Source organism: Hyperolius riggenbachi, chromosome 4, assembly GCF_040937935.1.
Source record: "Hyperolius riggenbachi isolate aHypRig1 chromosome 4, aHypRig1.pri, whole genome shotgun sequence".
Classification (NCBI taxonomy): Eukaryota; Metazoa; Chordata; class Amphibia; order Anura; family Hyperoliidae; genus Hyperolius; species Hyperolius riggenbachi.
The window spans coordinates 473,624,370-473,650,545 of record NC_090649.1 but is presented as its reverse complement, the minus strand read 5'-3'; the positions used below and the strand labels follow the sequence as shown (position 1 = coordinate 473,650,545).

The window sequence follows — 26,176 nt, the reverse complement described above, 5'->3', positions numbered from 1 at the left end:
AACTCCAGGCCTGGAGGGCCAGATCCATGCCAGTGTTTAGGTGGACTGAGAAAGAGAGGAATGTGTTCTACCTGGTGGACCACACCCTTCCTGATTCAGACCCATCAATTAATTTGAGCTGTGTCCAAAATGTGTGAGGATCTTGGCCCTCGTAGGACCGGTTTGACATCCCTGCTTTAGGGTCTGCAAAGCATGCATTTTAGGCAAGTGCTGACCAAGGATGCTCATCACGGAATATTCATGAGTAACCACAGTGATTACTCGTGATTGAAATTAGCTTTAATTTCCCCAGCTGAGCATCTAGATGCGGTGGGGCTAATTACCCATAATGCCGCTCTCCGCCCAGCGTTTCAACAAGCTTGCAAGCGTCTATTGGACGGGTTGCAAGCCTCGCTATGGAGCACTTCCTCCTTCAAGCCGGAAGGAGGAAGTGCTCCATAGCGAGGCTTGCAATGCGTCCTTTTAGGACGCTTGCAAGCTCGTTGAAATGCTGGACAGAGAGAGCGACATTATGGGTAATTAACCCCGCCGCATCTAGACGCTCAGCTGGGGAAATTAAAGCTAATTTGAATCACGAGTAACCACTGTGGTTACTCATGAATATTCCGTGATGAGCATCCCTGGTGCTGACTATTCAGCAGCGCCTGCAGTAAAAATATACTGAGTTGCCAAAGCCCAAAAGTACCAAGAGAGGGCCAGTGCACACCAAAAACCGCTATCGGATCCGGATCCGCGATTCTAGGCATGTTTAGAGCGATTTTCTAAACATGCCTAGCGCTCTTTGAAGCATTTTTGTGTAGCGGTTTTGATATTTTGTTACAGTACAGGTGTAACTGTACAGCTACTGTGACAAAAAAAAAACGCTTAGAAAACCGCTCTGATCTAGCGATTTTCAGAGCGGTTATCCACTTTCCTATGCTTGACATTGAGGCAGAATCGCTTCAGAAATCAGCAAAAATGCTGCAGGACCCGAGTTTGGGGAAAAAAACAAACCACTGTGGTGTGCACCATCTCATTGCAATACATTAGCCAAGCGGTTTTCCCCTGCAAGTGTTTTAAAAAACGCTCAGAACCGCTCTTGGTGTGCACCAGCCCATAGAATGTACATGCGGCTACTTGGATCAATAGATGCACAGGTAATCCTTATATGCTTATGACAACATGTCAGATTTTTTTCCCCACAGACATATCTAGCTCAAAATACTGTGAATTGTTCTTATCTGATAAATGTTTTGAAAGCTCCCAGATAAATGTTTTGAAAGCTCCCAGCTCACAATTTTGGCCCATATGCAATTAACTTTTTCACCTAAGTTTTCTCTTAGGAGATAACTGTTCAATTTATTTTTAAAATAACTCTATAAGTGATTAAAGCGGAAAAAAAGAGTTTAACTTACCTGGGGCTTCTGTCAGCCCCCTGCAGCCGACCTGTCCTGCGCCGGTCCTCAACGAACCTTCGTTTCCCCGCCAGTTTCCGTTTGTAGAGCTGCCGTCCACTGCACCTGTGCGGCCTTTGCGGCGCGAATAAGGATGCGTGTGGACAGGGCCGTGCAGGCGCAGTGGCCGTCGACTTGTAAGCCGGCCAAACCGAAACTGTGCAACAGCAGGGGGAGCGGAGGATTGTAGGACCAGGCACAGGATGGCTGCATTGGGCTGACAGAAGCCTCAGGTAAGTGAAACTCTTTTTTTAAAAAAACATCATCAGGTCCACTTTAAGTGATTAATAAGTGAAAAAGTACTGCCAAAATAATTTTTACCATTTTCTTGTTGATGGTGGCTTAAAGGGCATTTTATTGACAAGGTGTTATACTATCACCTACTAGGACAAAGGATAAAAGGTTAATTGCAAATGGGTCAAAAATCTCAGGTAAGGTAAACTCCTGCCAAGAGCAAAGATGGCGAAGGTACCAGCTCTCCGGAGTCACGTGGTCTCATTAGTCGCCATGGGAACGGGGAAGCCAGCGAGCACACAGCTGTCAGGGTGGTTATGGGAAGGCGCATGCGCAGCATCTTCCGCTGCTCCCTGACAACTCAGCAGGATGACGCAGTTCCGGTGTGGCAACTCGGCAGCTGGAGGAGGGTGACAGCCGGTGGAGGATGGCCTGTACCCTGCTGGAGCTGTGCCGCTTCCAGGACCTGTCCCCTGTCCGACACTTCCTGTTCCCCCAACTCCGGGAAGACAAGAAGAGCCCCGGTAAGTGCGGCCAATGCTGGGTGAGAGGGAGGCTGTGCTTCTCTGCTGTATACTGTATTTAGCTTGTCTACTGCTACCCTGTACACTGTATTCTGCATATAGCCGGCCTATTGCTTCCCTGTACACTGTATAAGCCTGTACTGCTACCCTGTACACTGTATTCTTTATATAGCCGGCCTACTGGTGCCCTGTACCTACCCTGCACCTACCCTGCACCTACCCTGCACACTACATAAGCCTGTACTGCTACCCTGTACACTGTATACTGCATATAGCCTGTTTACTGCTACCCTGTGCACTGTGTTCTGTATGTAGCTGGGCTACTGCTGCCCTGTACACTGCATAAGCCAGTACTGCTGCCCTGTACACTTTATGCTGCATATAATTAATATAATAATATAGCCTGCTTACCGCTGACTAGTACCTACCCTGCATATAGCCTGTCTACTGCTGCCCTGTACCTGCCCTGTACACTGTATTCTGCATATAGCCTGCCTACTGCTGCCTTGTACCTACCCACCCTGTGCTGTGCCGACCCACTGTGTACATACTCTGTGCTGTGTCCTGTACATACCCACCCTGTATACAGTATATACTGTGCTGTGCCATGCCTACTGCTGCCCTGTACCTACCCACCCTGTGCTGTGCCGACCCACTGTGTGCATACTCTGTGCTGTGTCCTGTACATACCCACCCTGTATACAGTATATACTGTGCTGTGCCATGCCTACTGCTGCCCTGTACCTACCCACCCTGTGCTGTGCCGACCCACTGTGTGCATACTCTGTGCTGTGTCCTGTACATACCCACCCTGTATACAGTATATACTGTGCTGTGGCCTGCACATACCCACCTTGTATATATTCTGTGCTGTGGCCCATACAAACCCACCCTGCAAAGACCCTGTGCTGTTCCCTGTACAAACCCACCCTTTATATGCCCTGTACATATCCACTCAGTATATATACTGTGCTGGGCCCCATATATACCCACCCCAGTGTTCTCCCCATGCTCTTTTAGCCGGGTGCTCCACCCGGCTAGTTTTGATGAGCACCCGGCTGTCATTAGCTCACTTCCTCCTATTCTGTAAGCATAATTGCTCACGGAAGCCCTGGCCCTGCATTCTCTCATCTCACCCACCCGGCTACTTTCTCATGCCACCCGGCTACTATTTCATGCCACCCGGCTGGAAAAAATTTCTGGGGAGAACACTGCACCCTGTATGTACCCTGTAATGTACTTCTCTATACTTCCCAGTCTGATTTGCCTTGAAGAGCACAGTTGATCTATTTTTCCTGGCTCCTGGTATTCCTAGTATTATTAGCTCTTAGGTGGCAAAAGTTTATAACTCTCATGTTGAATAGAAAAACCCAGCACTGCTGCACATGTGATCCATTTCTTGGATAGTACTACAACAACAGCAAACATTTGTAAAACTATTTTCTCCCGTAGGGCTCAAAGCGCATAAGCATGGCTCGGACCAGTAATTTGTTGATTTGTAAATTTTGGTTCAGAGGAAGAATTCTTAACCAATGCCAGGCTAAACAGGTGGCTTTTCAGTCTGGATGTGAATAACTCCAGGGATGGGGCTGTCCTTACTGTGTGGTGGGGATTTCAAAAGGGTAGGGGCAGCATGACAGAAAGCTCTGTGCCCTGTACATACCTGTGCTGTGCCATGTACATTACCCACCCTGTACATACCCTGTGCTGTAGCCCTGAAAAATAAATCGAATTTAAATCGAAATCGCGATCACCAAGATCACAATTTCGGAATCGTCAAAGCGGCAATTATCGCGATCCCGTCATTTCCACATGGGGAAGTTTAAAGAAGTGGCTTCAAACTTCCCCAAAGTCCCGGGGCGTGCGGACCGCAGTGTTGGACATACTTTCCGGACGAGTCCAATGCTGTCCGTCCTCCATCACCGTCTGCCAGCTCTCGTGCTTGGCAAAACTCCGGGTTCCTGTATGTCACATGACATACAGGAAGTATTCCGTGCATTAGAGCCTGCAGGAGGTAAAGTGGATAGACACCCATCGCTGGACTCATGCTTGAAGCTATGTCCAGAACTGATGCAGCTTGGGGGACAGAGGAGGCACAGAGAGACACAGAGAGAAACAGAGCGGGCACAGAGACACAAAGGGGGCAAGAGAGAGACCCAGAGGAGGAATAAAGAGGCAAAGGGGGCACAAAGAGAGACAGGGGGACAGAGAGGGAACAAACAGGCAAAGAGGGGGAACAAAGCTTGATTTGAAGTAAATCGTGAATCGAATCGAAATCGCAATTTCGGACAGAAATCGCGCTATTCAATTTTTTCCTAAAATCGTTCAGGCCTACTGTGCTGTTCCCCATATTAATGCAGATCTCTATAGGTGTTTCTATTATCTGCTGTACATTGCACATAACAGGAAGAAGTTTAGAATCAGGATGATACCAGTGCACATAACATGGCACATACTGGGCTTGATTCACTAAGACAAATAGTCATTGCCAATTAGCAGGCATAAGTTTGTAGCACTCGCTATGCTTCTCTGATAAGGCGTGTTGACTCTGATAGGGTGCATTAAGTCTGATAAGGCATGCTATTTGTCTTAGTGAATGAAGCCCATTGTATCTAGATGGCAAGGGGCAGTTGGTGGTGGTGATGGTTGGGTGGCCTCATGTCCCGCATTTCTGCTGAGGCTGTAAGTTCATCCACATAGAATCTAGGTCTATGTCATAGATCCTTAGAAGAGGTGTGAGATTGCGAAACAGACGTTAGGCCATGCTATAATCACCACCACCCATAGCCCCTTGCTATCAAGATACAGTATGTGCCATGTTTTATGCAGTATACAGATGAGAATAGAAGCATCTGTAGTGATTAGCACTATACTCAATAAATGGGTTATGAATTTGAAGCAGGTAAGTTAGGTTTTGTGGGGTTCCTGGTGATTTGGGCGCTGCCATAGACTGCTATTTTAATTGTGGGCACAACGATGCCCTGTCTGTAATTTGGGCACTGGCAATATCTGAAGCCTGAAATTACGCTCCTGGTGACATCAGCGGAAGCGAGGACATGGCAACCCTGGCGCAGTGGTTTTCAGACTTTAAAGTCTGAAATTCCAGAAGTGAACCGGAGGCGGGGCCGGAGCATCGGTGAGTGGCTGCATGGGCACAGGATGTCTGCGGGGGACCATTAGAAGCCCCGGGTAAGTTCAACTCATTTCCCCCCGACCCCCCCCCCCCCTCCCTACAGTATCCCTTTAAATTTGACTTCCCTCATTTAGGCTTTGTGCTTTTTTGGAGTGGAGGTAAGCTGGCTTAAAACATTTTTTTTTCACCCAGCCATTACCCTCACATCGCGGTGCCGCCTCTGCGTATGTATAAGTACGTCGCTGATTAGCTGAATAACTGCTCACCCTGCTTTTGCTCACATTCCCGGCTGCGTTAAATATTATTCCCCCTCCAAGTCTTAGCAAATCGAAGGGAGAAGTCGGAGGGTTGGCCAGGGTTGTTGGGCAGTGCGCAGGTGCTGTACGGCGATGCTTGTCCTTGGTTGAATGCCTGTGGCCGGGACCGATCTGTGCATGCGTGTGCAGAGCGCTCCCAGCATTAGGTGCGTGACCAAGGACATGCAGCGACTGATTCTGGCCTACCTGGAATAAGCTTCGGACTGCCTTTACGGAATAACGGATGGGGCGGAGGAGAACGGGGGAGGGGGGGGGTGTAGCAGTGTGCATCGAGACCGCTTGCTGTACATGCCTGCTTCCCACATTTTTTGAAAATTCAGGAAAGCTAAGGTATCCTTTAGGATACCCGAGGTGACATGTGACATGATGAGATAGACGTGTGTATGTACAGTACCGAGCACACAAATAACTATGCTGTGTTCCTTTTTTTCTTTCTCTGCCTGAAAGTTTAAAACCAGGTATGCAAGTCAGGACTGGGTGAGGCTATAGCATAAACCTCACTAATAAGGAAATACAGCCATAAAACACTTTCTTAGCAGAAAATGGTTTCTGAGAGCAGAAAAGAGATAAAGGGGGTCAGTAGTTCATAGATTTGAGCTCTGGCATGCTTCAATGATGATTGTGTCCATGAGCAGAAATAATTAAACAGTAAAAACTTAAAAAGTAGATTTAAATGAAAAAAAAATCTGTGGGATATCTAGAAAAATCATTTCTAGAAGAAAGAGGATGGATGCAATTGCTTATCACATCAAGTAATTTTTACCTTGGGTGTCCTTTTAAAGAGAATCTGTATTGTTAAAATCGCACAAAAGTAAACATACCAGTGCATTAGGGGACATCTCCTATTACCCTCTGTCACAATTTCGCCGCTCTTTGCCGCATTAAAAGTGGTTAAAAACAGTTTTAAAAAGTTTGTTTATAAACAAACAAAATGGCCACCAAAACAGGAAGTAGGTTGATGTACAGTATGTCCACACATAGAAAATACATCCATACACAAGCAGGCTGTATACACCCTTCCTTTTGAATCTCAAGAGATCATTTGTGTGTTTCTTTCCCCCTGCAGTTCTCATGCACTGAAGTTTCAGGCTGCTTGTTTCTTCCTGCAAACAGCTTTGCCTTTGCCTGTAATTACTCAGTATGTGAAAGCCCAGCCAGCTCAGAGGACGATTTATCCAGCTTGTAAAAGATAAGAGAGAAGAGAAAAGCTGCCCTAATCTAAATAATACACAGACAGTGTGCATAGAGGGGCCTGGAAGGGGGAGTTCATAGCAGAACCACAACACTGAAGAACTTGGCAGCCTTCCAGACACAGGCTGACAAGTCTGACAGGGGAAAGATACATTGATTTATTACAGAGACTGTGATAGTAGAAAGTGCTGCAGTAAGCCAGAACACATTAGAATAGCTTTTGGAACTTGTAGGATGATAAAAAACAGGATGCAATTTTTGTTACGGAGTCTCTTTAAATTAGATACTTACCTTTGGAGAAGGAAGGCTCTGGGTCCTAAAAAGCCTTCCCTTTCCTCTCAGGGACCACACGTTCCATCGCTGTTGCCCCCGTTCAAACTTGCCGCCACAGGAGACTTTGGAAGGACTCGTGTCCCCCGGTGCTCCTGAAGACAGGCGTCTCTGTACTGCTCAGGCACAAGTGCACGCGAGAGAGCACTCATGCATGTACGGTACCGGAGCAGCTGGTCTTTAGAAGCACTTGGAGACACGAGAGCTTCCATGGGTTCCCGGAAGCGGGCGGAGCTTTTTCCAGCCAGTTGGTAGAAGACGGCTAACGGTGGTGACAGCGATGGAATGCGAAAACCGTGAGAGGCTCTTTTGGGCCCTGAGCCTTCCCTCTCCATTCCCTCTCCATTTTTTATTTTTAAATCACTACAGGTTTACCTCAACTAGGTTTACCTCATCTACTTTTTGGACAAGTGATGTTTTTGGCCACTTTCACGGAAGAATATAGAGTTCACAACCTTTGGACCATCCCATCCCTGTATAATTGCTTTCTTAGGGCTGGTGCACACCAAAACCCGCTAGCAGATCCGCAAAATGCTAGCAGATTTTTAAACGCTTTTTTTTATTTTTATGAGGCGGTTTGCTAGCGTTTTGCGGATTGCTGCTGCGGTTTTCAGTATAGTAGATTTCATATATTGTTACAGTAAAGCTGTTACTGAACAGCTTCTGTAACAAAAACGCCTGCAAAACCGCTCTGAAGTGCCGTTTTTCAGAGCGGTTTGCGTTTTTCCTATACTTAACATTGAGGCAGAAACGCATCCGCAATCCAAAAAATGCCTCACCCAGGCATTTTTCGTTTCTGCAAAACGCCCCCCGCTCTGGTGTGCACCACCCCATTGAGATACATTGACCAAGCAGATGCGCAGCCGCAAGCGGATCTGAAAACGCCCAAAAAGCCGCTCGGTGTGCACCAGCCCTGATACAGAAGTGATTCTTATTTTGGCCTTCAGTAATTCACTAATGTTGGTGAACAGTCAGAATGGTCGGGGAACATTATTAAATAATAAATAACATTATGTAAAAGGTTTTAAATCATCCGCAACACTTTTCCTTGAGCCGTACATAAACCCAGTTCAGCTCAGCCACATCCTGCTAGGCGTTATTAAAGCACGTGACTAGTACAAGGCGATTGTTCCATGTGATAAACTCTCATCATTGGTGTTGTGCTACGCCTCGTCCTCAATACAACATCCATCCAACTGTGTTATACTTGCTCATTGTGGACTAAAGCTGATGAGATAAACACTTGTATCTATCTTCCTACTCCTAAAAAGTGACTTTTTAAAGTGGACCTGAACTCTTGCACAGGACAGAAGGAAAACGGAGAAATGCACCCTGGTATATTTAGAGTTTAGCCTGTCCAAGTGCTTGACCAGTTGCTTGGCAGTAATTGCGTTCGATAAAACGGCGACCAACAGACCCTTGCTCCCCCCCCCCCCAGTGTATAAATGCCCAAATGCCCCCCCCCCCCCCCGCCTGTGTACAGAGTTAGTCTTGTTTCTCTGCTGGCATGAAAGAGGGGCAGGAAGGAATACACACTTACACTTGGGGGGCCTGGTAGGCTGCCAATCTTAGCACCTACAAGGTGGGCTGGACAATTTTGAATGCTGTGAACAGATTTTGGGTAAGATTTCATACTACATAGGAGTGCTAAAATTGGCTGATTAGCCAATCAAAATTCAGTGTGTGTACCAGGCTTAAAAGGAATATCTGAGTACGTTAAAAAAAAAAAAAAAGCTACTTACCTGGGGCTTCCTGCAGCCCCTGCCAGCCATCCTGTGCCCGCGCTGCAGCCCCTGCCAGCCATCCTGTGCCCGCGCTGCAGCTCTGGTCTCAGTCGGTTACCTGGGGGTTTTGTAAATCCAGGAATGTAATATAACTGTGTATTCTTAATGTTCCTGCTGTGCGTTTGTACTGTTTTGCGTACATGGATGAGATCGTAAAATGCAACTCCAGTCCCTGAAATAAGACAGTTCTGATTTCCATACGGCCATGCTGAAATGTCCAACGGCCAATTACTGTAATTATAATTTTCTTTATTTACTGTACATTTAAAACCGCTGTATCATATCGGATCCTGTGTTGCCTGACCCCATTTCCTGGATAAACACTATCTAAATAAAACAAGTCTAATGAACACCCTCTACAACAACAGCAACAGAATGTTTGTAAAGCACTTTTTCTGGTAGAACCCAAAGCACCCATACTTGTGTCAGATCAGTATATAGTGATGTGTTACAGGGGAAAAGTTATGTGATCATGAATGCCAGACTAAAGGGGTGGCCTTTTCAGTTTTGATTGAAACGTGTCCAGGGTTGGAGCTGTCTTGATTTAGTTTGGCAAGGCATTCCACAGCGTAGGGGCAGCATGACAGAAAGCTCTGGCTTGGGCTATGGGGGTAGTCAAGTTATTGAATCCTTTTGATCTGAGGCTGTGGGCGGTGTGATGCGGTCACTTCTGAGGTGGGGGTCTTTTCTCTAGTGAGTTCATTTGCTTAATTATGTTCTGAATAGGATGATTGCCCTTGCTAAGCTGCCTGGCGGTTATGTAATCGAGCTGATTTGAAAATCAAACAGTTCGTGATGGAGAGAATTAGCTTCCTGGCTGATTGGCCTAATCCACTGCGAGCATTGGCGTGGGCGAAACACTGCGCTCAGCCCCGCTTGTTGTCATATCCTACTGTCAGCTCAAGGTGTTGAGATGCGCCTCCTGGAAGCTGATTGGCTGCTGTAGGACACCCTGGCGCTCGCTATCATTGTGGTACAAGGAAAGTCCTAACGGGAGTATAGCGGGGCTGACTGTTCTATCTACTGCATTGCCATTCCGTCTCCACACACAGTGACTCATCCCTTCTCCCCAGAATTAGAATGTGCGTATTCCTTCCGAGCTGTCAAGGTGATGTAGAGACATTGCTTTAGCACCTCGGCAGAGCGAACATTTACTGACGTCAGCGGAGGCCAGTATAGCTTCGAAGAAGAGAAAGAAAGATGAAATTCGAAGCGCCTCACCTTCACAAAGAAAATGGCGGCAGAGTGTCTGTTTAGAAAGGTTGTATGGTAATACACTCCATGTATAAATATATATAAATATTGAAAGGAACCGAGGGGAGAGACCTATGGAAGCTGCTATCTTTATTTCCTTTTAAGCAATACCAGTTGCCTGGCAGTGCTGCTGATCTTTCTGCTCAGTGGGCTCTAAATCACTCACCTGAAACAAGCATGCAGCTTATGTTGTCAGATTTGTCATAGTTACCCGATCTGCATGCTTGTTCAGGGCGAGCGCTGTAAAAACAGCGCAGGAGATTTGGGCGCAGCTGGCGCCACCATAGGCTGTAATAGGAATTGGAAATTGGCGCTCAGTGAGTAATTTGGGCGCCGTCAAAAGATGGAGCACAAATTACAACACTGTAATTCGTCCGCCAGCAATAGCTGAAGCTGAATAACATCTTTCCCCCATTATCCACAGCGGCCTGGAAGAGGAATAGTAATTAACGCCACCGGGACTTTTGCAGGAGCTGGGTGAGCCGTTTTTCGGCTGTATCCTGCACCCAAATCTCCCGGCGCTGAATAATAGGTATGTGTTCAGGGTGTATGGCTTAAAGTATTAGAGGCAGAGAATCAGCAGGACAATCATTCAATATGCATTATTTAAAAGAGAATAAACATGGCAGCCTCCATATCCCTCTCACCTTGGCTTCCTTCTATAGAGGAATTGTAATGAAAAAAATGTGATATTTTTTTTTTTTTTTTTTTTTTTTTAAACAATGTTCATTTCTAAATTAGTCAGTGTTTGCCCATCCAACCACAAATCTTTCCAAACCCCGATTTACATTCTAGAATTTATCACGATTGGCAACATCATTTGTCCTGTCAGGTGCAGCTCTACGAAATGTTTGTTTACTGAGATTTCCGACCCTTCAGGTGTCCTTTAAGTTAGCTGGGTACAATACTATTACAGCTGTGTATATAGGAAGGATGGTCTATGGATATAAATATATGCAGTGTGGAAATGGCCTATTCCAATGCGGCACCTCGACACTCTCCCCTCTCAAGCCGACTGCTAGGTGTTAATTCAACTCAGGGACAAACCCAGGATTTTCAAAGGGGGGGAGGGGGGGGGGGGTGTAAAAGGTTGCTCTCAGCTATGCACAATATAACAATACTAGCGGACATGCATAAGAGGGTAACGGGCAGAAAGGGGGTATTGGGCACAGTGGCAGGGAGGGGGGTCGGACCCCCCCCACCCCTCCCTCACCTGGGTCCCCTATCTGCGCTCCCCCTCCAGCCTAAGCTCAGCAGCAGCAGCCGCCGCCGCTATTAGTAAGAGGCAGCGGGTGGAGATGACTCACCTCTTCCGCGTTCCAGCGTGCGTTCCACTGTCGTCACTTCCTGCAATGCCGCCCACTGTATTGTAAGTGGACAGCATTGCTGGAAGTGACGCAGGCTGGATCGCGGAAATGGTGAGTCATACCCGCCCACCGCCTCTTACTAATAGCGGCGGCTGCTGCTGAACTTAAGCTAGAGGGGGAGCGCAGATGGGGGACCCAGGTGAGGGAGGGGGGGTCCGATCCCCCTCCCCGCCGCTGTGCCCAATACCCCCTTCCTGCCTGCTACCCCCTCCAGCTCGGCGGCAAGTGTAGGACCGCCCCTGGGGGCAGTGCGCTACTTCTTCTTGCTTGGACCGGCCCCTTCATTTTGCTTGGACCGGCCCTGGGGGCAGGGCGCTACTTCTTCTTGCATGTGTGTATGTATATATATATATATTCCTACCATCATCTTCTACATATAGAAGATGATGGTAGGACATTAGAGTATGGCTATGGTAGGGTAATAGTAGGCCATGGTGGGGTAATACAAAATAGTAGTTAGAATGAGGCAGTGTTACATAATTTTTTATTTTTTTTATTTTTTTATATATAGAGTAGGTTGGGAGAGAGATGGAGGGGCAGGAGAAGTAGGCTGATTGCAAGCATTGTTATCTTTATCCACTGACCTCTGCAGCATATTCAGTGAATACAGATATTAATGAGGACAACCAACATCTGTAATGAAGGGAGAAGCAAAGCCTTCTGCAAGGTATTGACTTCTTTCTTTACTAGCACACAGCAGGGGCACAGGGCTGTGCTCCTACCTGGCTCTGTGCTCTGTCACGTTCCCCAGACCTGCTCCATGCACTGCAAACACACTACTGCTACATCCAATGTAAACTGTAAGTGCCTGAGCCCACCGACACAGTTGTGTCTGCTTTTCAGTTACACATCAATGTTACAGACGCTGAAAAGCAGACAGAAGCGTATACAACTGCGTTAGTGGGCTCAGGCCCTAACTGGGAAAGAAAGGGGGCGGGTTGGTACATAGTGCAGGCAGCAGCACGGAGCTGCAAACTGCCGGATGCCTGCAGACATTCTGGTGTCAGACACTGCACCGGACCCTGTATGAAGGGCTCATGTCCAGGGACGCTGTGCTTGCACTAGATCAGGGGTTCCCAAACTTTTTCGGTCAAGGGCCGGGTCAACATACTTCAGACTGCTGGGGGGCAGAGTATATATGAAATGATGTAGAAAACATTACATTGAGCCTAGGAAGTATAAACTATTACCTGTTAACAGTGCTGCTTGCAAATTTTCATCAGTCATTTCCGCATCGACCATGCTATTTTTAATTTCAAGAAATTTTCACAAAAAACAGGCTTGTATTTTTGCGGTTTCCACAGAAAATCAATATTTTTTTACCACAACAAAACGAAATTTGTACTTCAACGCAGACATTTTTTTTTTTCCTCAACTATTTTTACCGCAAGAATTAAATATTTTTGCTATGAAAATTATTGAAAAGCGCAAAAAATAACAATACACATTTTTGCTGTAACTTTAAAAAAAAATAAGCAAATTTTAACATTATTTTTACGAAAAGAATATTGGCACTTTCGCTCATCACTAGGGCATACTATCTGCACTTGCTGTGTTGGGGGGCATACTATCTGCACTTGCTGTGTTGGGGGGCATACTATCTGCACTTGCTGTGTTGGGGGGCATACTATCTGCACTTGCTGTGTTGGGGGGCATACTATCTGCACTTGCTGTGTTGGGGGCATACTATCTGCACTTGCTGTGTTGGGGGGCATACTATCTGCACTTGCTGTGTTGGGGGGCATACTATCTGCACTTGCTGTGTTGGATGGCATACTATCTGCACTTGCTGTGTTGGATGGCATACTATCTGCACATGCTGTGTTGGGGGGCATACTATCTGCACTCGCTGTGTTGCAGGGCATACTATCTGCACATGCTGTGTTGCAGGGCATACTATCTGCACAGGCTGTGTTGCAGGGCATACTATCTGCACATGCTGTGTTGCAGGGCATACTATCTGCACATGCTGTGCTGCAGGGCATACTATCTGCACATGCTGTGTTGCAGGGCATACTGTCTGCACTTTCTGTGTTGCAGGGCATACTGTCTGCACTTTCTGTGTTGCAGGGCATACTGTCTGCACTTTCTGTGTTGCAGGGCATACTGTCTGCACTTTCTGTGTTGCAGGGCATACTATCTGCACTCGCTGTGTTGCAGGGCATACTATCTGCACTCGCTGTGTTGCAGGGCATACTATCTGCACTCGCTGTGTTGCAGGGCATACTATCTGCACATGCTGTGTTGCAGGGCATACTATCTGCACATGCTGTGTTGCAGGGCATACTATCTGCACATGCTGTGTTGCAGGGCATACTATCTGCACATGCTGTGTTGCAGGGCATACTATCTGCACATGCTGTGTTGCAGGGCATACTATCTGCACATGCTGTGTTGCAGGGCATACTATCTGCACATGCTGTGTTGCAGGGCATACTATCTGCACATGCTGTGTTGCAGGGCATACTATCTGCACATGCTGTGTTGCAGGGCATACTATCTGCACTCGCTGTGTTGCAGGGCATACTATCTGCACTCGCTGTGTTGCAGGGCATACTATCTGCACTCGCTATGTTGCAGGGCATACTATCTGCACATGCTGTGTTGCAGGGCATACTATCTGCACTCGCTGTGTTGCAGGGCATACTATCTGCACATGCTGTGTTGCAGGGCATACTATCTGCACATGCTGTGTTGCAGGGCATACTATCTGCACATGCTGTGTTGCAGGGCATACTATCTGCACATGCTGTGTTGCAGGGCATACTATCTGCACATGCTGTGTTGCAGGGCATACTATCTGCACATGCTGTGTTGCAGGGCATACTATCTGCACATGCTGTGTTGCAGGGCATACTATCTGCACATGCTGTGTTGCAGGGCATACTATCTGCACTCGCTGTGTTGCAGGGCATACTATCTGCACTCGCTGTGTTGCAGGGCATACTATCTGCACATGCTGTGTTGCAGGGCATACTATCTGCACATGCTGTGTTGCAGGGCATACTATCTGCACATGCTGTGTTGCAGGGCATACTATCTGCACATGCTGTGTTGCAGGGCATACTATCTGCACATGCTGTGTTGCAGGGCATACTATCTGCACATGCTGTGTTGCAGGGCATACTATCTGCACTCGCTGTGTTGCAGGGCATACTATCTGCACTCGCTGTGTTGCAGGGCATACTATCTGCACTCGCTGTGTTGCAGGGCATACTATCTGCACTCGCTGTGTTGCAGGGCATACTATCTGCACTCGCTGTGTTGCAGGGCATACTATCTGCACTCGCTGTGTTGCAGGGCATACTATCTGCACTCGCTGTGTTGCAGGGCATACTATCTGCACTCGCTGTGTTGCGGGGCATACTGTCTGCACTTTCTGTGTTGCGGGGCATACTATCTGCACTTGCTGTGTTGCAGGGCATACTATCTTTGGCTGCTATATTGGAGGGCATACTATCTGCGCATGCTTTGCTGCATGGCATACTATCTGCACTTGCTGTGCTGCAGGGCATACTATCTGCACTCGCTGTGTTGCAGGGCATACTATCTGCACTCGCTGTGTTGCAGGGCATGCTATCTGCACTCGCTGGGTTGCAGGGCATACTATCTGCACTCGCTGGGTTGCAGGGCATACTATCTGCACTTGCTGTGTTGCAGGGCATACTATCAGTGCATGCTGTGTTGCAGGGCATACTGTCTGCACATGCTGTGTTGCAGGGCATACTATCTGCACTCGCTGTGTTGCAGGGCATACTATCTGCACTCGCTGTGTTGCAGGGCATACTATCTGCACTCGCTGTGTTGCAGGGCATACTATCTGCACTCGCTGTGTTGCAGGGCATACTATCTGCACTCGCTGTGTTGCAGGGCATACTATCTGCACTCGCTGTGTTGCAGGGCATACTATCTGCACTCGCTGTGTTGCAGGGCATACTATCTGCACTCGCTGTGTTGCGGGGCATACTGTCTGCACTTTCTGTGTTGCGGGGCATACTATCTGCACTTGCTGTGTTGCAGGGCATACTATCTTTGGCTGCTATATTGGAGGGCATACTATCTGCGCATGCTTTGCTGCATGGCATACTATCTGCACTTGCTGTGCTGCAGGGCATACTATCTGCACTCGCTGTGTTGCAGGGCATACTATCTGCACTCGCTGTGTTGCAGGGCATGCTATCTGCACTCGCTGGGTTGCAGGGCATACTATCTGCACTCGCTGGGTTGCAGGGCATACTATCTGCACTTGCTGTGTTGCAGGGCATACTATCAGTGCATGCTGTGTTGCAGGGCATACTGTCTGCACATGCTGTGTTGCAGGGCATACTATCTGCACATGCTGTGTTGGAGGGCATACTATCTGCACATGCTGTGTTGCAGGGCATACTATCTGCACTTGCTGTGTTGCAGGGCATATTTTCTGCACTTGCTGTGTTGCAGGACATACTATCTGCACTCGCTGTGTTGCAGGGCATAATATCTGCACATGCTGTGTTGCAGGGCATACTATCTGCACATGCTGTGTTGCAGGGCATACTATCTGCACATGCTGTGTTGCAGGGCATACTATCTGCACTTGCTGTGTTGCAGGGCATACTATCTGCACTTGCTGTGTTGCAGGGCATACTATCTGCACATGCTGTGTTGCAGGGCATACTATCTGCACTTGCTGTGTTGCAGGCATACTATCTGCACTTGCTGTGTTGCAGGCATACTATCTGCACTTGCTGTGTTGCAGGCATACTATCTGCACATGCTATGTTGCAGGGCATACTATCTGCACTTGCTGTGTTGCAGGGCATACTGTCTGCACATGCTGTGTTGCAGGGCATACTATCTGCACATGCTGTGTTGCAGGGCATACTATCTGCACATGCTGTGTTGCAGGGCATACTATCTGCACATGCTGTGTTGCAGGGCATACTATCTGCACTCGCTGTGTTGCAGGGCATACTATCTGCACTCGCTGTGTTGCAGGGCATACTATCTGCACATGCTGTGTTGCAGGGCATACTATCTGCACATGCTGTGTTGCAGGGCATACTATCTGCACATGCTGTGTTGCAGGGCATACTATCTGCACATGCTGTGTTGCAGGGCATACTATCTGCACATGCTGTGTTGCAGGGCATACTATCTGCACTCGCTGTGTTGCAGGGCATACTATCTGCACTCGCTGTGTTGCAGGGCATACTATCTGCACTCGCTGTGTTGCAGGGCATACTATCTGCACTCGCTGTGTTGCAGGGCATACTATCTGCACTCGCTGTGTTGCAGGGCATACTATCTGCACTCGCTGTGTTGCAGGGCATACTATCTGCACTCGCTGTGTTGCAGGGCATACTGTCTGCACTTTCTGTGTTGCAGGGCATACTATCTGCACATGCTGTGTTGCAGGACATACTATCTGCACATGCTGTGTTGCAGGGCATACTATCTGCACTCGCTGTGTTGCAGGGCATACTATCTGCACTCGCTGTGTTGCAGGGCATACTATCTGTACTCGCTGTGTTACAGGGCATACTATCTGCACATGCTGTGTTGCAGGGCATACTATCTGTACTCGCTGTGTTACAGGGCATACTGTCTGCACTTTCTGTGTTGCAGGGCATACTATCTGCACTTGCTGTGTTGCAGGGCATACTATCTGCACATGCTGTGTTGCAGGGTATACTATCTGCACTCGCTGTGTTGCAGGGCATACTATCTGCACATGCTGTGTTGCAGGGCATACTATCTGCACATGCTGTGTTGCAGGGCATACTATCTGCACATGCTGTGTTGCAGGGCATACTATCTGCACATGCTGTGTTGCAGGGCATACTATCTGCACATGCTGTGTTGCAGGGCATACTATCTGCACATGCTGTGTTGCAGGGCATACTATCTGCACTCGCTGTGTTGCAGGGCATACTATCTGCACTCGCTGTGTTGCAGGGCATACTATCTGCACATGCTGTGTTGCAGGGCATACTATCTGCACATGCTGTGTTGCAGGGCATACTATCTGCACATGCTGTGTTGCAGGGCATACTATCTGCACATGCTGTGTTGCAGGGCATACTATCTGCACATGCTGTGTTGCAGGGCATACTATCTGCACATGCTGTGTTGCAGGGCATACTATCTGCACATGCTGTGTTGCAGGGCATACTATCTGCACTCGCTGTGTTGCAGGGCATACTATCTGCACTCGCTGTGTTGCAGGGCATACTATCTGCACTCGCTGTGTTGCAGGGCATACTATCTGCACTCGCTGTGTTGCAGGGCATACTATCTGCACTCGCTGTGTTGCAGGGCATACTGTCTGCACTTTCTGTGTTGCAGGGCATACTATCTGCACATGCTGTGTTGCAGGGCATACTATCTGCACTCGCTGTGTTGCAGGGCATACTATCTGCACTCGCTGTGTTGCAGGGCATACTATCTGTACTCGCTGTGTTACAGGGCATACTATCTGCACATGCTGTGTTGCAGGGCATACTATCTGTACTCGCTGTGTTACAGGGCATACTGTCTGCACTTTCTGTGTTGCAGGGCATACTATCTGCACATGCTGTGTTGCAGGACATACTATCTGCACATGCTGTGTTGCAGGGCATACTATCTGCACATGCTGTGTTGCAGGGCATACTATCTGCACTCGCTGTGTTGCAGGGCATACTATCTGCACTCGCTGTGTTGCAGGGCATACTATCTGTACTCGCTGTGTTACAGGGCATACTATCTGCACATGCTGTGTTGCAGGGCATACTATCTGTACTCGCTGTGTTACAGGGCATACTGTCTGCACTTTCTGTGTTGCAGGGCATACTATCTGCACTCGCTGTGTTGCAGGGCATACTATCTGCACTCGCTGGGTTGCAGGGCATACTATCTGCACTTGCTGTGTTGCAGGGCATACTATCTGCACTCGCTGTGTTGCAGGGCATACTATCTGCACTCGCTGTGTTGCAGGGCATACTATCTGCACATGCTGTGTTGCAGGGCATACTATCTGCACTCGCTGAAATCCCTGATGGCTATTTAGCGGTGTGATGCGTTCATCACACTGCAATGCTCTAATACCACCGGTGTGAAACCGACCTGAAATATTAGTGTATCTGTCAGTGCTGCCAGGAACAGTGGGTGTCAGCATCAATAACTCATCTGCTTATCCATAAATAATTACAGGTCTCAAACTCCACTCCTCCCATCGGCAAAACCACCGACAACCAACAACCATCGGCACATCTTCCGAAGCTGTGGCCATCCCCACCTGTGTCACCTTGGCCCGCCCCCAGCCTGGCAGCCATGGCCCAATAAGAGACGAGTATAGTGCCATCAGTAAAAGCAGGAGGTTTTTCAATCTGGTTAATACTTACAAGAAAAAGAGTAAGCTTTCTGCTAATAAGCCTTCTTCAGGCTCAGATGTACAAAGCTGTTAGGCTAGACTTGTGCTTCAAAGTGGAATAAAACACTGACATAACATTCAATAAAAATGTTGTTTTCCTACTCTTTATTACCCATACAGCTAACATATTTGCCTTTGTGCACAAGTAATATTGTCTAATTACAAATTACAAGTTCCCAAAGTAGAGTTTATCTGCTCTGAAAGCTGCCATTGTAAATTATTCATAGATTTTAATATATAAATACAGCAGCTATCTAGTGATAATTTCTCATCTGTCTGCTTGTCAGCTTAGTACAGTTTCTTTACAGCATGTGACTGACTGTAACAAATTGTAGCAACAGAGGAATGTAAACAAAAGATAATGTTATCACCACTTGGATGTGGATCACAAGCTGAAGGAGCTTTCCACGGAAGAGCAAAGTGCTGTGTTTAACTGTTTGAATGCTGTTCTGCTACAAATGGCAGTTTCCTGTCAGTGAACCTTGTTGCATTGTGGTAAATAGCTGTTTACAGCTGTTTCCAACTGCAAAAAAAGCATGCAGCAGCTACATCACCTGCCAACAGTAAAAATGTCACCATGTGATAAATGTCAGAATGTAAATCAGGGATTTAAAAGATTGTTCAATGTGCTAACACTGACTAAATCATTTATTCATAATTATTGTAAAAAATGAAGCCTTTTTTTATTACATTATTTTCACTGGAGTTCCTCTTTAAGGCTGTAAATCTTTTAGAAGAAAGAGGAAATGCTGAGTTTCATACCACTTTAATACCCTACTTTTGGTGGATTCAGGCTCTTTTTTTTTTTTTTTTTTTTGTTCACTGTGTTGCACGATTAGAAGGAATACAATGCACTCTGTTATAAGCGTCTGATTTAGCCAAGCTTTAGTTACTTGGCTCTGCACTTAATGTACAATTGCTTCAAACCGCCCACTAACAATTTTCTGCGCTCACAGAAATCCGTAGTACAACTGTGTGTTTGGCATTACCGTTGCCACGGCAACCATATGTACAATTCGCTCATGGGCGGGGCTTCCGGACAGAAAATATCCCTGGATATAATCCGTGAGGAGATTTCTGCGGCCCACACACCGATCCGCGTCTCGAGATGCTGATTATCAAACACACGGCATTACTCAGTAAACACAGTGAGGTGATCATGGCTGATTCACAACCCGACAAACACATTTGTTGTTACTGAGGCAGAGGCCTTGTAAACCGGCTATGGGAGATTTCATAGAGGCCAGCCTATGCTGAACTACTGAGCTACCGGTGTGGTCTGCCCACTGATAGGTGGATGTTGCAGAAGCAGTGCTTGTCGCTCATAAACAGTTTTTTTTACTTATCCTTTTTTTTTTACAATTTTTTTTGTAACAATGATCATTGAGGGACTGGAAGAACACTGATTGGCCAAGGGATCACATGATCCTTCGGACCAATTACTGCAGTCACAGGGTTCAAGGGATCACCTTTGACCAATCACAGCTGCGGTACGCGCACGCACAATCGCTACTAGGAAGCAATGAAGTTCCTGTGTGCATTTTTCAATGACCACTGTTACTCGTAACAGTGGTCATTGCAATTGCGGGCCGCTGCAGAGATGATCGGGTTCAGGTACCACCGGGTCCCTTGCACCAATCGGTGTTGCAGCGGTCGGAGGCACGTGCGTGTTCGGAGGCAGTGGCTATCTTCTCAGCATTTCCTGAACAGCAGTTCTACAGTCCAACTACCAAAATAGTGTTCATGTGAGGTAGGGAGCCTGGCATCTTACTATTTGGGTGGTTAAAGAGGAACTCCAGTGAAAATAATGTAATAAAAAAGTGCTTCATTTTTACAATTATGTATAAATGATTTAGTCAGTATTTGCCCATTGTAAAACCTTTCCTCTCCCTGATTTACATTCTGACATTTATCACGTGGTGACATTTTTACTGCCGGCAGGTGATGTCACTGGAAGGAGATGCTGCTTGCTCTTTTGCCAGTTGGAAACAGCTGTAAACAGCTGTTATTTCCCACAATGCATTGAGGTTTAAAGACAGGATCACACTGTGGGAGGGGTTTCACCACAATATCAGCCATACAGATCCCACTGATGATCCGTTTGAGAAAAGGAATAGATTTCTCATGGGAAAGGGGGTATCAGCTACTGATTGGGAGGAAGTTCAATTCCTGGTTACGATTTCTCTTTAACCTCTCGAGCCGCTGGGTCATACAACTTAGCACCCAAATGAATTTTACCCTCTTTTCTTCTAACAAATAAAGCTTTCTTTTGGTGGTATTTGATTGCTGCTGGTATTTTTATATATGTTTTTTTTTTTTTTTTTTGGCCCTACACTACACTATACATACATACAGAGACATATGCCTATGATAGAGATTAGATTGTGAGCCCCTCCGAGAGACAGTTAAGTAACAAGAGTCAACTTTGTACAGTGCTGCTTAAGATGTCAGTGCAATACTGTATACATTTCAGCCTGCCAGCGCTGATCAGCAGCTAGCAGGCTGATCGCTAGGGCCCGCTGTGCGCAGTGATGGGAGAGCGTGCTCGTGCGAGCTCCCGTCAAATCTCTCTCCTTGCGAGATGATGCACATATGCATCGTGGAGGAACGAGAGAGCCGCTGTCCCGCCGCAATCCTGCATTAGGCGGTCGGGAAGCGGTTAAACTGCATTTCAAGAAATGCTTTTGAAAACAAAGAAAACCCTTAGAATCCCCCATGAGGAGATGGACGAGTCCAAAACCCTGTTGGTTCTGTCAGATTTTAACTGCTTACGGTACTTTTTTTTTTTTTTTGCTGGGATGGTCCTTTAACACACAGCATGCTGTGCATTACTTTAGTGGAAACTGCCATACCGCTTATTTACAGACGTGAACGTACCAGATATAATTGCATGATGTTGTGATGCGATTATATTTCCCGTTGCAATGGATGCAGCGTGAAAGGACCCTAAGGTCTCACTTGGAATCGCAAAAACGCTACCGTTTTGCACTGCTGGTTTTACTGCGATTAGCGCAGTGAAATCACTGTACACTCTCACGATTTTTTGAGCGACCTTGATTAGCACTTTTTAGCATTCGTATTGCGATCACTCAAAAATTGCGGTAAAATGCTGCATGCATCACGTTTTGCGATTGCCACTAATCACCGGCGTTCGGCGGCAATCGTGGAAGTGAGATCACTGCCATATTCTTAATATTGTGCTTGTGCTTTAAAAAATGCTAGCGATCCCCGGGGATTTGGCGATTAGCGATAATCGCACGCTAATCACCCCAGTGAGAACAGGCCCTAAAAGTGACCCAAACTTTCTGCATTGTTTTTGCGAGTAACGCAATGTGTTTACAGATGTGCTCTGCCGCCAGAGCTGTTTTACTTTGTTTTCTTAATTAACTGCTTTGTCACATGAGAACAGTTTAGCTGAAATAAAGCGGTGCGCCGGACGTGAAGAAAGATCAGGTGGCGAGAAGCACGTCGGCGTTTGCGGAGGAAAAATTCACAGGTGGCCATTTAATTACAACTCTACAAGTTGGATTGTGCTGTCGCTGCCGGCATCATCCGGTTTCTTAGGCCGGACCTCCCTCATCTCCGTAATTATGTCGATTTCGAAGCACGCGGCCCGGCGCCTGCCGCGCGATTCCTTTTTGGGCTCACTCCTGTTATGTTTGCGCTCTTATAAATAGAAATTACCTTGAGAGAGTGTTATATTATAGGCCTTTATTTGGCATTGTTACAAGCTGTTTTTTTTCTTATTTTCTACGTGTTGCTGGGATAAGAGGAAGTGGATGCGTGAATCATGCTTGGGTAACGGGAGCTAAAATTAGACTGGTTGCAACAAACCCTGGTAATATACAGTGCAGCACGGTGGTGTAGCGGTTAGCGCTCTCGCCCTTGCCATGCTGGGCCCCAGGTTCAAATCCCAGCCAGGACACTATCTGCAGGGAGTTTGTATGTTCTGCCTGTGTCTGTCTGGGTTTCTTCCGGGCACTTCGGTTTCCTCCCACATCGCAAAAACATACAGATACGTTAGTTGGCTTCCCCCTAAAATTATCCCTAGACTGATACGTATATTGCACGATACATACATGGACTGACTATGGTAGTGTGAGCTCCTCTGATGCACAGTTAAGTGAAAAGACAATATACTCTGTACAGCGCTGCGGAAGATGTTGGCGCTATATAAATGTTAAAGAATAATGATAATATATATTGTGGGGGAAAAAAAACAAAGAATGCTGGCACCAGGATTCAGCAGGGACAGGCCGAACCGGTGTAGGGAACTCGGTGTGTGCTCTCCACAATCTCTCCCCTGTACATCTCCTCACTAGTTTCTAGATACCAACCCAACCGCACTCTCAGATCCGCACATGACCTTCTATCGTCCTCCTCTAGAATTACCTCCTTGCATTCACATATACAAGATTTCTCAAGTGCCTCACCCTTCCTCTGGAATCCCCTTTCCCAACACATCCATCACTCTCCAACCTTCGATTTCTTCAAACGTGCTCTCAAAACTCAGTTTTCCGTCAGGCATCTTAGGCCAGTTCCCCTTTTGACCTCTGGCCAAGTTGTACTCCTACTAGATATACTAAAAACACACTGCCTGTAGGTGTGATTATTAAACTACCCCACCTCCTTCCCCCCCCCCCCCCCTATTCATTTATATAGTAAGCTTGCAAGGGCAGGGCTCTCTCACCCTTTTGTTTCTTCATACAGGGGCATTTGTCTCTGTTTTCCTTCTGTCCTGTGCAATAGTTCAGGTCCATTTTAATCCTTTTCTGCTGTTCTGTACCACTGTGCCTAGCTGTTCTCCTTTCTTCTCCATAATATAAATTGTGGATATGATGAAAGATGAGAAAGAATTCCATATATATGGGGCTTAGGTTACTGCACACTGATGATAAACATAGCATAACATCAATATGGGTGCTGTAAGCAGGAAGGTGATATTGGAAAGCCATTGATCTGGCTAGCATACCATCTTCCGTTCTTTTCCGTTAGCTGGGCACAACCACTAGGTGGCGATAAAACTCCCATCTTTCCCTAGTTGGAAAGGGCTGTTATTTCCCACAATGCAAAGAGGTTCACAGACAGCAACTGTCAAGTCTGGAAGCACAGACACACACACAGGGACAGGACGCAGAGACACAGGTTTTAATAAATAGGATGTGAAAGAGGTGTACAACTGAAGTGAGAAGAATATGGACGCTGCCATATTTATTTCCTTTTACACTATACCAGTTGCCTGGCAGCGCTGCTGATCTATTTGGCTGCAGTAGTGCCTGAATAACACCAGAAACAAGCATGCAGCTAATCTTGTCAGATCTGACGATAATGTCAGAAACATCTGATCTGCTGCATGCTTGTTCAGGGTCTGTGGCTAAACATATTAGACAAAGACAAGACAAGACAAATAACATTTATATTGCGCTTTTCTCCTTGCGGACTCAAAGCGCCAGAGCAGAGCAGCAGCCACTAGGGCGCGCTCTATTGGCAGTAGCAGTGTAAGGGAGACTTGCCAAAGGTCTCCTACTGAATTAGTGCTGGCTTACTGAACAGGCAGAGCCGAGATTCGAACCCTGGTCTCCTGTGTCAGAGGCAGAGCCCTTTAGAGGCAGAGGATCACCAGGACAGCCAGGCAACTGGTATTGCTTAAAGGAGTCATCAGGCGAATTAAAAAAAAAAAGCTTTACTCACCTGGGGCTTTCTCCAGCCCCTAGCAGCCGACTGTCCGACGCTGTCACCTCTGCTCCCTGCCGTTGTCCCGGTCTCCGTTCTTGGTCCGGAAGCCGACCCCGAGGTCGTCCGCAGTGCGCATGTGCGAACCGGCGCTGTCAATCAAGCCCATGTTGTACGGGGCTTACTGCGGAGGTGACAGCGTGGGACAGTCTGCTGCTAGGGGCTGGAGAAAGCCCCAGGTTAGTAAAGCTCTTTTTTTTTTTTTTTTTTTTTTTTTAATTCTCCTGATGACTCCTTTAAAGAGAAACTCCAGTGAAAATAATCTAATACAAAAAGTGCTTCATGTTTACAATAATTATGTATAAATGATTTAGTCAGTGTTTGCCCATTGTAAAATCTTTTAAATCCCTGATTTACATTCTGACATTTATTACATGGTGACATTTTTACTGTTTGCAGGTGATGTAGCTGCTGCATGCTTTTTTGGCAGTTGGAAACAGCTATAAACAGCTATTTCCCACAATGCAGCAAGGTTCACAGACAGGAAACTGCCAGGAGTACGTCCTCCACAATATCAGCCGTACAGAGCCCCCTGATGGTCTGTTTGTGAAAAGGAATACATTTCTTATGTAAAAGGGGGTATCCGCTACTGATTGGGATAAAGTTCAATTCTTGGTTGGAGTTTCTCTTTAAAAGGAAATTAAATATGGCAGCCTCCATATCCCTCTTGTTACAGTTGTCCTCTAAAGTACTCCTGACCCGTTTATTGATTAGCCTGTTAAAAAAAAAAAAGCTGCAGAAGAACTCACCAACTTCTAGCTCCCTTCACGATCTTCTCTGCCCTGTACGTTCTCCCGGTGTCCTCTCGTATCTGCCAGCATTTTCATCGCTATGGCGCTGACCCGGAAGTAACCTGGAAGTGAAGCTGCCTCAGATATGAGAGGACACTGCGGCGGAACGGGAGAGCTGGCAAGGCGGAGTAGATGGTGAAGGGAAACAGGAGCAGGTGAGTTATGCTGCAGTTTTTTTTGTTTTGTTTGTCTTTTTACAGGGTGAATAATATATGGCAGTACAAGGGGGCATTGTCAGGGGTGTTCCTAGGAAGGATAACTGCCATATCCTCCCTGCCCATATTCGACGTTCTAGTCAGTGAAAGATTTCAGCTGACTAGAGCTGGAGGCACTGGCAGGTGCGGATGGCGCTATGATTCTGTTTTGTGGATGGTCACGGCACCATCCACAAAACAGAACTAACCGCAATCAAACCCCCTCTCAGATCAGGGGTAACTTTAACTACTTTATCCACCACTACAGTATATCTGCGTCCTCTGTGACTGCATCTAAGCCACGAGTCAGTAGATATACGTCTTGTAGCAGAAGCAGTGCTGTGCAGCATTGGGCTTGCTCCTGTGCACATTTCTGGCACTATCTGATGCAGGACTAATTGGTGAATGGGAATATAAGTTTCCGGAGCTAATGAGATGCATTTTTACCATTAAAAATACTTTTATTTTCTCAGTTCATAGTGAAAAATACACTCTGTA

The 26,176-nt window shown here is 46.9% G+C and overlaps 1 protein-coding gene across 2 annotated transcripts in view; it reads left to right on the top strand.

Annotated features, from left to right (window-relative positions):
- The first annotated feature begins 2,004 nt into the window (after positions 1–2,004).
- The window catches only part of RAB3GAP2 (RAB3 GTPase activating non-catalytic protein subunit 2), a 121,981-nt gene continuing 97,809 nt past the window's right edge, over positions 2,005–26,176 (top strand). For both annotated transcript variants that reach the window (XM_068232920.1, XM_068232919.1), the window contains exon 1: positions 2,005–2,191. In XM_068232920.1, coding sequence (XP_068089021.1) covers positions 2,095–2,191 — 97 coding nt within the window. In that variant the 5' untranslated portion in view covers positions 2,005–2,094. The remainder of the gene's footprint in view (positions 2,192–26,176) is intronic.